We start from the raw sequence: 15,543 nt of genomic DNA on the forward strand, positions 1-15,543 counted from the left end.
ATAGATATAAGAGTGATCAGTTTCATGGTGTCGTTGGTTTTTACATGAACACAAAAGCAGCGTTTTCAGTTCCTGAGCTGTTTCCACGATAAATAAGAGAAGTAGCTTTTTCCGAGCATGAGAAAAGTCCTTTTCACATAGACTCATATCAACAGGGGGGGTTTCCTGTTATCCTTAGCCGTAGCAGGAGGGAGGAGTGAGGGGGAGGAGGAGGATGGAAACGTGGGAGGGGGAGGAGAGGAGGAATGTCCGAGCGGAGCATTGTGTTTGGCCGTCAGAGAGAGAAAGTGGGAGGAGGGAGAAAGGAGGACTGGAGGAGGGAGAAAGGAGGACTGGAGGAGGGAGAAAGGCGGACTGGAGGAGGGAGAAAGGCGGACTGGAGGAGGGAGAAAGGAGGACTGGAGGAGGGAGTCTGCTGGGAAGTAGGAAGCCTGTCAGAAGGAGGTGTGACTCAGTCACGGACAGAGTGGCTGCTGGAGGCTGCTGGAGGCTGCTGGAGACGTGGATGAGGCAACGGGTGGAGTGAACTCACCGGGTCCGGTTGACTGGAGTCCACGTCAGGTTTGATCCGGATCTGTTAGACCTGCGGTCTTCTGGCTTCAACACCGCGCTGGATGTCTGGTCAACCAGCCGAGGGGAAATCCACTTCACTGAGCAGTGTCTGAGCCGGCTGTGGTGGCCTCAGGATGAGCGGAGCAGGGGAGGTGGTGTGTGAAGGTTGGCTGCGAAAATCACCTCCAGAGAAGAAGCTTCGTCGTTACGTAAGTCCTCTCATTCCTGCTGGTTTCTCATGTGACAGTACAAACAGTCCTGTGCAGAAAGCCTCCTTTAAAGTCCTGTGTTTGCTCTGAGCCGTGGCTCTCACACATCCTCAGCACCTGGTTTGTTGATACCAAACATGCACCTGCAGGCTGTCACAGTCAGCTCTCATGGAGCCTTATTTAGCTCCTATTTACACGTATTAGCTCATAGTGTTGACACACTGAGCGGTTCACCTCACCTGCTGGGATCATACCACTACAAAAAAAATACGCTTAAAACTTTGTCAAAACTTTGTCAAAACTTTGTCAAAACTTTGTCAGCTTGAAAATGATCACAGAGAATAATCAAGATTTACTGTCCCTGTTTCAAAAACAGAAAAAGTATTAAAAATAGTTTGAAACAGCCCTTTAACTTCAAACAAATTAATCTTTAAATCCTGAAATAGCACAAGCTGATTCTCAACCAACCACATGGTATGTTTTCCAGTAAAGACGCAGCTTTGGCAGTCACACACACACACACACACACACACACACACACACACACACACACACACACACACACACACACACACACACACACACACACACACACACACACACACACACACTCTGCATATCTAGCATACTTTGCCCCTGAGTTGAGCTAATCTCATCTCTCCTCCTCGTACTTTCTCCTGATCTCCTTCTTTTCTCTTTCACCACCAAGTCTCTGTTTCATTTACTCACTCCCTCTGTTTCCTGGACAGGTTCCTTTCTCCATGTGTGTGTGTGTGTGTGTGTGTGTGTGTGTGTGTGTGTGTGTGTGTGTTTATGGAGAGCCAAGGGCAAAGGGGTAACAAAGTGAGCAGAAGAAAGGTTGTTGTTTGGGCAGAAGAAAAGAACTTTCCGTTGTTGTCTGTGTTTTTCTGCTGGACTCAGGACCTGATGGATTAGGGGACCGTAACCCAGATAGATGGACTTATAGAAACCGTGTTCAGGACTCAGAAAGACCACGAAGAGTTTGAAGAGAAACGAGCCTGAAGAGAGAAAACCAGGGATCCAAAGGGAGACAGAGCCCATTGTTAACACTGTGTATACATTCAGACATGATGGTATATACAACCTCCTGTGTACACACACACACACACACACACACACACACACACACACACACACACACACACACACACACACACACACACACACACACACACACACACACACACACAGCCTTCCCAGCTGTGTGTCTACTGTCAACACACACTCACATGGAGCTCCTCTAACGGCTGCAGCAGGCTCAGGCTTTGGTTACGTCTCCTGTTAAGTATCAGAGCAGAGTGTGTGTGTGTGTGTGTGTGTGTGTGTGTGTGTGTTATGTAATAAACTAATCACTCTCAGCTGGGCCTGGTAGTAGGAGGGGGCGTCCCTGCAGATTTAGAAGATTTAGAAACACACTCTCACACCCATGGACTGGAACAGCACCAGAGCTGGAGGAACACACTGCTCACTTTAACACACACACACTGCTCACTCACACACACACACTGTAAACTTTAACACACACTGCTCACTTTAACACACACACACTGCTCACTCACACACACACACTGTAAACTTTAACACACACTGCTCACTTTAACACACACACACTGCTCACTCACACACACACACACTGTAAACTTTAACACACACTGCTCACTTTAACACACACTACTCACTTTAACACACACACACTGCTCACTCAAACACACACTCTGCTCACAGCTCAGGTGAACACAGCACAGAGAAACACACACTCTGCTCACAGCTCAGGTGATCACAGCACAGAGGAACACACACTCTGCTCACAGCTCAGGTGAACACAGCACAGAGAAACACACACTCTGCTCACTCAAACACACACACACACACACACACACACTGCTCTGTCTCAGGTTAGGAACACACAGGGAGATGATTGGATGGTTTGGTGGTCATGGAGGGACGGTGGATGAAGCCTGAGCCTCTCAGCTGCTCTCAGCTGCTCTCAGATTTTGAAGAAGAGCCATCAAACAGAAAGTCTCAGGGTGACCCGTCAGACCTCTGAGAACTGAATGTGATGGTAGGAGGAGGAACTGCTTCATAAATCAGGAACTGATGAGTGGTGTTTGTTTTTCAATCCCAGCGTTAATTTATGTTCAGACACAGGATGGAGGAAGCGTTACTCTCCACCCATTGTGCCCTCTTCCTGTCCAGGTCAGAGGGCACAAGAGGGAACAAAGAGGGAGCAACTGAAATAAGAAACCAAAGGTGTTGAGGAGATGAAAAGAAAATAAAAGTCCAAACTGAACTAACCCTAACCCTAACCCTAACCCTTACCCTAACCCTTACCCTAACCCTAACCTTTACCCTAACCCTAACCCTAACCCTAACCCTTACCCTAACCCTTACCCTAACCCTAACCTTTACCCTAACCCTAACCCTAACCCTAACCCTAACCTTTACCCTAACCCTAACCCTAACCCTAATCCTAACCCTAATCCTAACCCTAACCCTAACCCTAACCCTAACCAAAGACTGAGGTCAGACTGAGGAGCAGAGGTATGAGTTTACAGCCCTAAACACACAGCTGTAAACAAACAGCTGTAAACAAACAGCTGTAAACACACAGATGTAAACAAACAGCTGTAAACACACAGATGTAAACACACAGATGTAAACAAACAGCTCTAAACAAACAGCTGTAAACAAACAGCTCTAAACAAACAGGTGTAAACAAACAGGTGTAAACACAGAGATGTAAACAAACAGCTCTAAACAAACAGCTGTAAACAAACAGCTGTAAATCAACAGCTCTAAACAAACAGCTGTAAACAAACAGGTGTAAACAAACAGGTGTAAACACACAGATGTAAACAAACAGCTGTAAACAAACAGCTCTGAACAAACAGCTGTAATCATACAGCTGTAAACAAACAGCTGTAAACAAACAGGTGTAAACACACAGATGTAAACAAACAGCTGTAAACAAACAGCTGTAAACAAACAGCTGTAAATCAACAGCTGTAAACAAACAGCTGTAAACAAACAGCTGTAAACAAACAGCTGTAAATCAACAGCTGTAAACAAACAGCTGCAAACAAACAGCTGTAAACAAACAGGTGTAAACAAACAGCTGTAAACAAACAGCTGTAAACAAACAGCTGTAAACAAACAGGTGTAAGTTACCAGATCCAGAGAAGGTGGGTTTAGGGGGTTAGCATGTACCCACAAACTGCTGGGATGATTCCTGTAGCTGTGAGAAGAGGTGGAGACCAGGTGGAGACCAGGTGGAGACCAGGTGAAGACCAGGTGACGACCAGGTGGAGACCAGGTGGAGACCAGGCGGAGACAGGGTGGACACCTGGTGGACACCTGGTGGAGACCAGGTGGAGACCTGGTGGAGACCAGGTGGAGACCAGGTGGAGCAATGATGGGGACACACTGAGGGCGTATGTCAGGTCGTCAGACTGGATGAGTTCAGAAAAAAATGGCTGATGTGTGTATGATGTGTGTATATGATGTGTGTATATGATGTGTGTATATGATGTGTGTGTATGATGTGTGTATATGATGTGTGTATATAGTGTGTGTATATAATGTGTGTATTATTAACAAAGGGATTCGTTGTCTTCTGTCTCACCTGTGAACATAAAGCAAAACAGTCACGTAAACCTGGAAAATATATATTTGTGTTAGTTGATGCTACACATGTAGACAGGGGGCAGACAGAAAATACACATATTCACACACACACACACACACACACACACACACACACACACACACACACACACACACACACACACACACACACCTATTGTGATCTCTGTCTGGCATTTCCTCTTCAGCTATTTCCTCATCCTGTCTGTGTTTGGAGACAGAGACATTCTGGGCAGTCTTTAATTGTTGTACTTTGATCAAACACACACACACACACACACACACACACACACATTCACACACACACACACACACACACACACACAGCGTGCCTTTAGGGTCATGTTGGTTTGAGAGGAAACAAAATGAAGCCACAATCACAAGGGATGGAGTGGGTTTTAATTCTGAAACACACACACACACAAACACACACACACAAACACACACACACACACGGACTATCCCTCACACACAGGTGCCACAGGTAAATCAAACTCCCTTGTATAAAAAGAGGAAGAGGTTTCACAGAGTCATGTCAGAAACATGAGGTGTCCTCCTCTGTACGGCTCATCGGAGATGGATATTACCCATAATGCTTAGTGCATGAAAACAGCAACCTGAGAGAGGAGTCAGACATTGAGTCACTGCAGTTAATTTGTGCAGTGAAGGGTGAAGCTGGTGACACAGGAGTGGAGGGGTGGGGCTGGGAGTTGTGGAGGAAACAGAGGGATTTAAAACCACATCAGGATCTCTTAAACCTTGTTTTTGTGTCGGGGTCGAGTCGACGGGACGGTCTCAGGGACGTAACTGACAAACTGAATGAGGTCATAAAAATCCATGGTCTGTTCCCTCCAGGCGTGGAAGAGGCGATGGTTCGTGTTGCGAAGCGGCCGCCTGAGCGGGGAGCCGGATGTCCTGCAGTACTACAAGAACCCTCAGACCAGAAGACCCATCAGGACCATCAACCTGAACCTGTGTGAGCAGGTAGACCCACAGAGACCCAGAACAGAGGAGGGTCAAAACAGCTGTGGTCTTACCTCCTTACCTCTATCCATCCTTCCTTACTCGTACACTCTCTTTTGTCCTTCTGTCCATCTTTCCTTCCTTCCTTGTGTTCTTCTTACCAAGTGTCCTTCCCTCCACCCTACCTTCCTTCCCAGTGTTCTTCCTTCCATCTATCCTTCCATCCTTAATTTATTCCTTTCATCATCCCTCTTTTTCTTTGTATTCCTCCCTAAATCTAGTATTCTTTCCTTGTGTGATTCCTTTTATCCATCCTTGTATTCTTCCTTCTATCCATCTTTCCTTGCTTGTATTCTTCCTTCTGTCCACTCTTCCTTTATTGTGCTCTTCCTTCATCTATCATTTCTTCATCATGTGTGTCCTTTTCAGTGTCCTTCCTTGTATGTGTTCTACCTTCCATCCATTCCTCCTAGTTTGTGATCTTTCCTTCTTGCACCCTGCCTTTCCTGTCCTTCCTTCCTTCCTTCCTTCCTTGTCTTGTCCCTATCCTCCTTATTCCTTGTCCTGTTTACTTTCTTCCTTTACTGAGTCTTCCTTTAGTTTATCCTTCCTTATTTCCTTGTGTCCTATCTATTTCCTTTTATTTCCATCCTTTCCTCTTGTCTTCCTTTATTGCTTCCTCCATTTCTTCTTTGCGTAGTCATGTTCTTCACTTCTTCCATTCCTTTCTTCTGACTTGCTTCCTTCCTTCCATCCTTCCTTCCATCCTTCCTTCCTTCCCTCACCCTGTCTGTGTCTGTGAGCTTGTCAGTAAACCTGGTTGTCAGGGTTAGGGTTAGTTATACTCAGCTGTTCACCGGCCTCTCCGCGCTCTGCCTCAGGTGGACGCCGGCCTCTCCTTCACCAAGAAGGAGCTGGAGAGCAGCTACGTGTTTGACCTGAGGACGGAGGAGAGGATCTGGTACCTGGTGGCTGAGTCTGAAGAGGACATGAACCGCTGGGTGTCCTCCATCTGCCTGCTCTGTGGCTTCAACCCCACGGATGAGGGTGAGGGGGGGTGTTTGTTGCACCTTTCTGGTCTTAAAGTGAAATTAGAAGAAGTGTGGGCTGAGGCAGAGTCAGTGTGAAAGCTGGTGGGAGGAGAGGAACATGACAGGATCAGACTCACACGTCCTCAGCGTTAGTCATCCCAGTGTGTGTTTGCTGAAGCAGATTATCATCAAATGTGGAACAGTCTCAGCCTTTTGCAGCTAAAGCTCAAATTCAAAGCGAAATATTAAACAAACCAACCAGAAATAGGATTCAACCATTGGTTTCATCGAGTGTTTTTGTCCCCAGCTCCAGACAGACCAGCTGTGTCCGCCTCGTCCTCCACGGCTGGCTCTGCAAGCGTCGGCCGGGTAACGGCATCAGTCCCGCCCCCCTACGATCCGGTGAGAGTGAGAAACTCCAGTCCTGGTGTTCCTGCAGAAGAAGACTACCTGTGGTTATCTCACTGCCAGAGCCACACCAGGTAAACCCAGCTGCTCATCAGACCTCGGTGTTTGAGGCCCGCTTGTTCACGGTGCGTCATGAAGCAGTTAGGAGATCCGAACAGGTTGACATCTTTCAGGAGCCAGTCTTCTAAACCCCCAGAAAACAACCCGCTCCCCCCATGCCACCCCCTCAGAGCTCCCCCACACCCTGAACCAGACTGAGGACTGTGGGACTCTGGGCCGTCTGTGCTGGTGCCCTGTGTTAATAAGAAGTCCTCTCTGAACCTCTGAGAGCAACACAATCTACTGACTGCTTTAAATACATACAAACTATAAAAAAATATATTATTACTATTATCATGGTTCCTCATAGTATTATATTCAGTCTGGTGAAGATCTCATGTGGATCTGTCCAGAAATGGGGACGCAGAAAACCCCTCCTCCTTTAGAGGACTTCCTCTCTGGACAAAGACCCCAAAACCCCCACAACAAACGTTTTCAGAGTTTCCTGTTTGGTAGTTTTGTTTTTTTCCATCCAGGATAAAATAAATAACACCAGAACATAAACAGTTAGTTCCAGTTTGGCCAGTCTAAAGAAAACCATCCGAAGCCACGTGGAGCGCACTCACAGTGGGGCCTACAGGTTGAGACCTGTTGAATCTGGGAAAAGGGATTACAGGTTTATCTTGGTCTAGATCACACCCACGGGTCTCCAAAAGGCTCGACTCCTCGGAGCAGTCAGTCAGAGCGAGCTCGGTGGACGGCGTGTGAGGACTCACTGTCTGCTCTGCTTCTCTCCTCAGACCGCCTTTAGGCTCCTCCACCTCTCTGGAAACCGACTACACCGGGAGCCTCTACCCTCCTGCCTCTGCCACCTCCTCCTCCTCTTCTTCCTCTTCTTCTCCCTCCCTCCTTCCTAACGGCGTCCCGCTCCCCTCTTTCTCCCCTTCTTCTGGATCCAGGACAGCTCCTTGGAAAGCTGCATCTGTGACGGGTCCTTTCAGCCAGTCTCTGGACACCACCCTGACCTCTGACCTCCAGAAACGAGCCGACAGACTTCGATGTCACCCCTCTCCTCATCCCAGGAAGCACTCGCTGGACATCCACCTGCGACCTGTAGCTATACCTCTGGATGACCTAAACGCCACCATGCATCCGACTTTACGAGGTTACCAGATTCCCCGGGCAGCATCCACTCCTCTTCCATGTGTCCCTCGCCGCCCGTCCTCCACCCCCAGCGTGGACTCCCTAACTCAGGCTGAGCTCCACACTTCCACGCCGACTCCTCCTCCTCGGCCGCCGAAGCCTCCAAACATGGCGGCTCAGGGAGAGACTCCGGCACTGGGAGCGCTGTCCCGATCCCCCTCGGAGCCCGAGAGGAGGGACGAAGGTGGAGAGACTTTGTCGGGACGCACACAGACGGGTAAGAGGAGTCAGGAGGGGCTGGTAGCTGAGCTGTAGACTCATTCCTAGCTTGATGAGGGATCGCATTTTGCATTATCAATCTTTTAACAAGTTTTTGCTGGAAGCAGAGTTTTGCTGGAAGCAGAGTTTTGCTGGAAGCAGAGTTTTGCACATCTACAAAATACAGACCCTGAAGAAAAAGGTCAACAGCTGACTCAAGCAGATAAAAATCAGGGTGTTGCTCAAGCTCTTTGGGGGGAGGGGCTGCTAGCTGAGCTGCTTCTTACGTGGCTGTAGCTGCTTGGCACCAGAGACTGAAGAGGTTTGAGGTGAGGAAATCCCAAAGACTGTTCAAATCTGTAGCCATGGGTCTCTGCAGTGGTCCTGGAGGCTGCTGGCTGAGCTGAGCTGCTCATTGGTTTGTAGGTGTGTTGATTCGGTGTCGGATTGAGTTCCTCTGGACTTTGTCTCCACTTCAGTTCATTTTGGAAGTTGCTGTGTGAGGAAACTGCTCGGCCTCTATTGGCCAGCAGAGTGATAAGCCTCAAACGTCAGCGATCAGAGAGCGCTGGAGCTGTTCAACAGCCTCTTTGTGCAGCTCTGGCAGGATTGTTCCAGGTTGGTGGATTAAATCCTTACAGCTCAGACAATTTGTGCCGGATTTCATCATAGTTTGCTTGGATTTCATTTCATTTAAAGACGAGAACTTTGCCCCAACAACTGCACAAAGAGTTTGTTTCCTTCTAAGCCACATGTCTGTTCTCAGTATGGAATAAAAAAGACCCCAAAGTTCTTATAAATGTAGACTCATTAGTTTTAGAATACAGTGAGGAGTACAGTCTCTTTGCCCTGACATGATGAGGCAAACTTCTGGTGCCAAGTTTGTTTTGGTAGTGAATAATCCTCCTGTCACTGCAGAGCCTGAGCTCTTTCTCCACCTGCATGAAAAGTCTGTCAGCACAAGTCTCCAGCAGCACCAGTTACTCATGGTTAGACCTCGTCTAACTGCTTCATATTCTGCTCCTGCAATCATATAGTAGAGTAATGTTTAAAGGTCTCACTTTTTAGATATTTCACCTTCTCACTATGCAGGAGCCTGACGTGTTGAAAATGAAGCAGAGACACCTTCAGTTCCTGTTTTTGTTCATTTGGGGCATGTTATAAAAAGCTAAGGAATCCCTGTGGGGTCCCATGTTAGGAGTCGATGGACATGTCAGAGTTTAAAATAATAATAATAACTTTTTTTGTCTGTCAGTAAAAACTGTGCAGGTGAAAAATGTTCCTTTTTCAAGTTACTGAAAGAGCTGGACTTTTGTCAAACTGGATTTGTGGTCAGCACCAAAACTCAAACCAGCCAAAAACTGTTAATGATGTTGTAGCTGCCGTTCACCACTAGCTGGAGCTCTAGGTCCTGTCAATGATGACTGCAGATGTGCTGTTGTTGTGCAGCCAGAAAATGGAGGTGAGCTCGACTGGAGAGATGTGTCACCATCACAGGGACGTGAACGTTCATCTGTTGGGAGGATCCAAGCGGTGATGCTAGCTCTGCTAATGTTAGCCACTTCTTTTATCCAATCACTAGCTTTGTTGATTACACTGTGAACCTTTTTTACATTTACACTGACTGACTCGTGAAAACTCAAATATCTTTTCAAATCGAGCTTTCCATCTATATCCTCCAGGAGGTGGAGTTTGCACATGTAACCTGTTAGTGGCCTGCCTGGGCCAACAAACGAGTGACTGCCTCCAGCAGGCCTCAAGCCTACCTCAGCTCCAACTCTCTGGCTGTACAAGATGATCATCTGGATCAATGTTTCTATTGTGGCCCCACCAACGTGGGCTTTGAAGCAGTGGGTGGTATCAGTGAGACTAGGTGATGGTTTTAAACCGTCTGTGATTCTTATTTAGGATGAGACGAGGATCTTCAGCCCTGTTTCCACCAAGTGGTCCAGTTTAGACCAGTATAGTTTGGTGCGGTGGGATCAGGCAGTAGGTTGTGCTGGGTATTACTAAGAACCTCATGATTTAATCTGACTCTGATTCTTTTGGTTACGGTTTGATAAGACATCAATGTGTTTCGATATTTGTTTATGTCACCTCACGTTTTGGAGCAGTAAAACAACCCAAACACACACACACACACACACACACACACACACACACACACACACACACACACACACACACACACACATGCGTGTACGTTTCTGAATTAATGGAGCATGAGATGGTTCAGGTGTTCTTCTAACCTCTCCTGTTTCCAGGCTGTGACTCCTTCTTCATCCCCCGCTCTCTGTCTGACAGAGCCAGCATGTTTGAGTTCAGCGAGAGCTTCAACAACTACTTTGTAAGTTGGACCTTCACGTCCCATCCATGTTTTTCTCCTGCTGATGTAACGCCTCATCCTAAGGTTCGAGCTGTTCTGCTCCTCATAGTTTAACAAAGGCATGGTACCCCTGGGCAGTGTTTGCTCGGAGGATGACGACGTGGATGAAAACTATGTTCCCATGAGCGCCGCCACCACCGAGCCGCCTGTTGCACCAAGGTACGCGTCTGAAACAATGATCTGTTGGGGTTTTGATGGTACAGAGGAATACAAAATGCTGCTTGACCTCAAACATGACTTCAGGTGCTCTGTTTTATAAAGGGGCTGTTTCCCTCTGCTCTTCCTCCAGGGTCCCTCCCCCCTCCAACTCCTCTGTACAGCTCCAAGACACAAACTACGTCCCCATGACCCCGCTCATGCCGTCCCTTCCCGTTCATCCCAGCCCTGCCGCAGGTGACCCGGCATCCTTGGGGAGACAGGTACCTCCCCCAGCCCACATGGGTTTCCGTAACTCCCCGCTGACTCCTCTCGCTCCTTTAACGCCCCCGCTCCGGAGGAATATCACAAATACCGCTGGGGGAGTGGAGGTGGACACCACGCCACCTCCCATTCATCGCAACCTGAAACCACAACGTAGAGGTGAAGAAGGAGAGTAAAAGAGATGAAGAAGCACTTTTTCTGCTCCACACAATAACATCACATTTTCTTTTGATGCTTCCTGCTGCAGGAGTTTCTGTAAGTCAGCCTGCAGAGAGGACGGACACTGAGCCCAAACACAAAACAAGAGGTAACATGAACCCCGAGTGTCTGCAAACATGTCTGCCCTAAAACTCATTGCTGGTTCCTCAGTTTCCTGCTTAGCTCTTGTTTTTCTCTACCTTTGTCTGACCATGTGAACCCCCCGTGTGTCTCTGTTAGTCATTTCTCCTCCCTTTGGCCTGCTTTAGCTTTAATTATTCACCTGCTTCCACTTTGCTCAACAAGGCTGCAGTACAAAGTCATGACTGCCACACACTGCCACACACACCTGCACGTATGGAGCTGGGACCTACAGAAAAGTCACATTAAATATTTATCCAAGCTCAGAGTGGTGACCACACTTCCCAGCTGCTCCCATGAACACCAGTGGGAGCTATAGATAATGGATGGATGAGTGGATGAGTGGATGAGTGGATTAGTGGCTGTGTTGGCTCAACTCAAGCGAAGCTTCATACCTGTGAAGGGAGCTGAGTGATGCCTCTGTGTAACTTACTATTACCATGAAACTAAGACTCACCTGGAATAGAGGTTACCATTTTGGCAGACATTAGGACCCTCAGGTTAGCATAAATGACATCAAGTTAGTTTTAATCTGACTCTATTCAGCTAAAGATAGTCAACCTTCTCTTAAACTCACTAACTTACAGTGAAACTGAGACTTGCCACAGACAGGCCAAAGGACATCGGACATTGGCACATCAATAAGGTGTAATTTACAAATAGTAAAATCCATTCTTTAGTTCACACTGCTGAACAGAGCCAGAGTGAAGCCTCTGTGTAAATTAGTGATTGCAGTTAAGCTGAGAGGCACCCTGAACTAGATCAGATCATTGTGATGTTTTTCAGTAACTGATTACGAGTAACTTTGAAAAAAAAAGGCCTTTTTGGCCCCATATTCCCAGAGTGAATCGTCCAACTGACAAACTAACAGTGAGACTCACCAGAAACAGGAATCAAGGCATCATAATGTTACCATCAAACTTTAGATCATTTAGTCACAAATAATTTACCAAAAAAGTTTCATGTTTTGCTTCGCACCCTTAAAGGATTTAAAAGTGAATCCATTGCATAATTTACTCTACGATTTACGGTGAAACTAAGACTCACCCTAACTAACAGGATAGGGCGTTTTTTTATTACAGCAGACCAAGGCACCATGAACTGCAAGTGAAATATGTCAGTTAGTTATCAGGCTCATTTAGCAAGAGTTAGCCAAAATAAATCTCCTGAGTCATACAATTTACAATGAAGCTGAATCTCCAGAAACAGGAAACAGTTTATTGTGATGTCGTTACTTCAACTTAGTTTTAATCATTCACATGAAAGCAGAATTCACTTTATGCTTCAGTCTACTAAAATAAGCCAGAGAAAGGCCTAGTGTTTAACTTACTAACTTACAGTGAAGCTAAGACTCCCAAAACAAGTAAACCATGAATTTGTGAGCAAACTTAGGATCACTCATTACAGGTAATTCACAAGAAAACAGATTTTTGATTGGCTTCATACTGCTGAAATGAGTCTGAGTGAGTGCTCTGTGAGGCCTGACCTTTACAGCGAAGCTGAGACTCACCAAAAACAGATATACAGATGCGTTCTCAAAAATATGTTACAAACTAGCAAGCTAGAAGGTGCCCTCTGCTCAGGCCGAGGACCCTAATTAGAAAATGAACTAAAAGCTGAACTCAGAACTGATGCTGACCTTTTTCTCTTCCAGTCTGGAGATATTTTTACTGAAACGTCCTCAGTTGAAATATTATTTTTGTTTCCTCTAATTATCAGACGTGACACGTCTCTTTCTCCTGCAGTAAAACCGGCTCCTCTTGACATCACCGCAGTGCAGCAGGACTGGCAGGAAGTCCCGCCCCCTGTCCGCTCGCCCGTCACTCGCACCTTCACTCGAGAGTAAGTGTGTGTGTGTGTGTGTGTGTGTGTGTTTGAGCTCAGTGTTTTATTTGCTGTGTCAACATTAACCCTCCTGACACGTCAATATTATGTGTTTCTACACTCTCTGAGGAGGACACATGATCAAGTTGTTGAATGTGGGGCATTACATGAGAGAGTTTACACTCTGCTGCCCTCTTGTGGTGTTGAGGTGGTACTGCCAGGCACAATGAAAGGACTGTACTGTTACTTTCAATCACTTTCACACTTTTTTATGCTACCTCCCAAAAGTACCTGGGAAATATAACTTTGTATCACATGTCAAACAGAAACTTAATTTTCTTTGAGGATTTTACTTAAAGAGGAAAAAAGAATTGAAAGGGAGTTTTTTTTTTTATTATAAAATGTTCACATTGCACATCAGGTGTGAGATCAGCTGTTGTAGATTTATCGTTTTGTCTTACTCATGTTCTTCTCTGTTGAAAAAGTCACGTCAGCAGTGGATGTTGTGTCTCAGCTCTCAGTATGATGAAAGTTTAATATGTTTGTGTTTTAGTCCTTCTACCCGTCGCACAGTAAGACCAAACTCCACTCAGAGCTCCTCCCCTTCCTCTGACTCTGATGAGCCGGATGACAGCTACGTCACCATGACGAAAACATCCAACCTCAGTTTCAGCGCCGAGGAGTCGGTACGTCCGTCCTTCTCTTCCTGACATCTGAATTATTTCCTTCTCATCTCCTTTTCTGAACTGTACTCTCTGTGTGTGAAGTCTCTGAGGCTGATGCTGCACCGGGCCTCAGAGGGCGGAGTCAGCAGCCCCATGCTGTGGCGAGCCAGGGGCAGCAAACAGGTGGAGTACCTGGACCTGGACCTGAACACCGGGCGATCAACACTGACGAGACAGGTAACACATCCCTCTCTCTCTACCTCCCCTGGGTTTGTGACAACACAAACATTTTCATTTTACAGTGTTAAAGTTCAGCCACTAGAGGGGGCCAGAGCAACATATAAACTATTTACAGGTGTTTCATTCTTAAAGGTCCATTTTTCTTAACTCATCAAGCATTTGAAGATTTACCTGTGGAGAGAGTTTCTCTTCTTCATCATTGAAAGAGTCTTCATCAACCCCAAAATCCACACGTTTACAGCGAGTCTTAAAAAACTTTCCGGGTCCGAGTGTCTCTGTTCTTTCAGTTTTATGGGCGGAGATTTGTGCCTCTATATACTGAATTGGACAAACATGATCTGAAAATGAATTTTATGTTGTCAAACTGAAAGTTTCTGCTTTGATTTTTTATTTTACTAACTTAAAAACTCAACTCTTTATTCCTAAAAACAAAATTACAGATATTATAAAGCACTTTAAAATTCAACATTGTTAGCTTAAGTGCTGTACACAATCCTCATTTAACAATAATTCACTCTAAGGAAAAAGGAATAGACCATTAAAAAATAAATAATGACAATAATAATAATGATAATAATAATAATAATAATATTAATAATAATAATAATAAAAACAGTGAACACCTCAAACTGAGGAAAAATCCAAGCAAAAAATGTGTTTTTGAAGAAGATTTAAAAATGGAATGTGAGTTGGACTACCTGATCTGCCAAAACGTCTAGACCTGTAAATGTTTTTGTAAAGTGTCTTGAAATATCATTTGTTATGATTTGGCGCTATACAAATAAAGATTGATTGATTGATTGATTGATTGAAAACAACATTTTCCACATTTTTCATTAAACTTAGTTTCAGTTTAACGGTCAGTTTCAGTTCAGCTCGGCACAGGACAGCCTGGTTCATCTGAATACAACAGCTACAGAAATGCGAGGGCATACATGAAAAAGGATTTCTGTCGATCTGTGCTCAGTCTTTCCAAGGATGGACATCACGCCATGCTGAACCAAAAATGGATTTTCTATTTTTGAATTTAAAGGATATTAAAAGTAGAATTTCCAAGTTCATTAAAATACAATAATTGAGGTTAAGAAAGTGCTTCAGGTATTTAATATGAAAAGTCAAAATCAGTGTCTAGTGGCTGAAATCTCAGCCCATACATGTCTCTATCAAACCTGCAGGTTTCACAGACCTGACCCACGTCCATTTCTCTGTTTCCTCAGCAGAAACGCAGCACAGCAGAGGGGGAAGGCAGCGGAAGCGAGCAGCCCGGAGCAGGCGAGGAGCGCACCCGTAGCCAGCGTACACGTGTGGACTATGTGGTGGTGGATCCCAAAAGGACCAAGGCCCTGAGGAACACCAGGGAAGCATGGCATGATGGGAGAATGTCCACAGAGAAAGACAAGAGT

General features: G+C 45.9%; 1 protein-coding gene across 1 annotated transcript; it reads left to right on the forward strand.

Annotated features, from left to right (window-relative positions):
* Positions 1 to 312: 312 nt before the first annotated feature.
* LOC141811251 (GRB2-associated-binding protein 1-like) lies at positions 313 to 15,540 on the forward strand (the record flags this gene model as incomplete). Its single annotated transcript, XM_074699235.1, has 13 exons — positions 313 to 761; positions 5,280 to 5,408; positions 6,269 to 6,434; positions 6,726 to 6,900; positions 7,666 to 8,285; positions 10,531 to 10,613; positions 10,702 to 10,811; positions 10,942 to 11,231; positions 11,320 to 11,379; positions 13,157 to 13,253; positions 13,789 to 13,921; positions 14,003 to 14,137; positions 15,358 to 15,540. Coding segments are annotated over exons 1-13 (2,256 nt in total), but the record flags the coding sequence as incomplete, so codon positions are not given.
* Positions 15,541 to 15,543: the final 3 nt, after the last annotated feature.

The sequence above is a fragment of the Halichoeres trimaculatus genome, unplaced genomic scaffold, assembly GCF_033239565.1.
Source record: "Halichoeres trimaculatus isolate MK-OKI-2021-1 unplaced genomic scaffold, fHalTri1.1 fHalTri1_scaffold_22, whole genome shotgun sequence".
In the NCBI taxonomy this organism is placed as follows: Eukaryota; Metazoa; Chordata; class Actinopteri; order Labriformes; family Labridae; genus Halichoeres; species Halichoeres trimaculatus.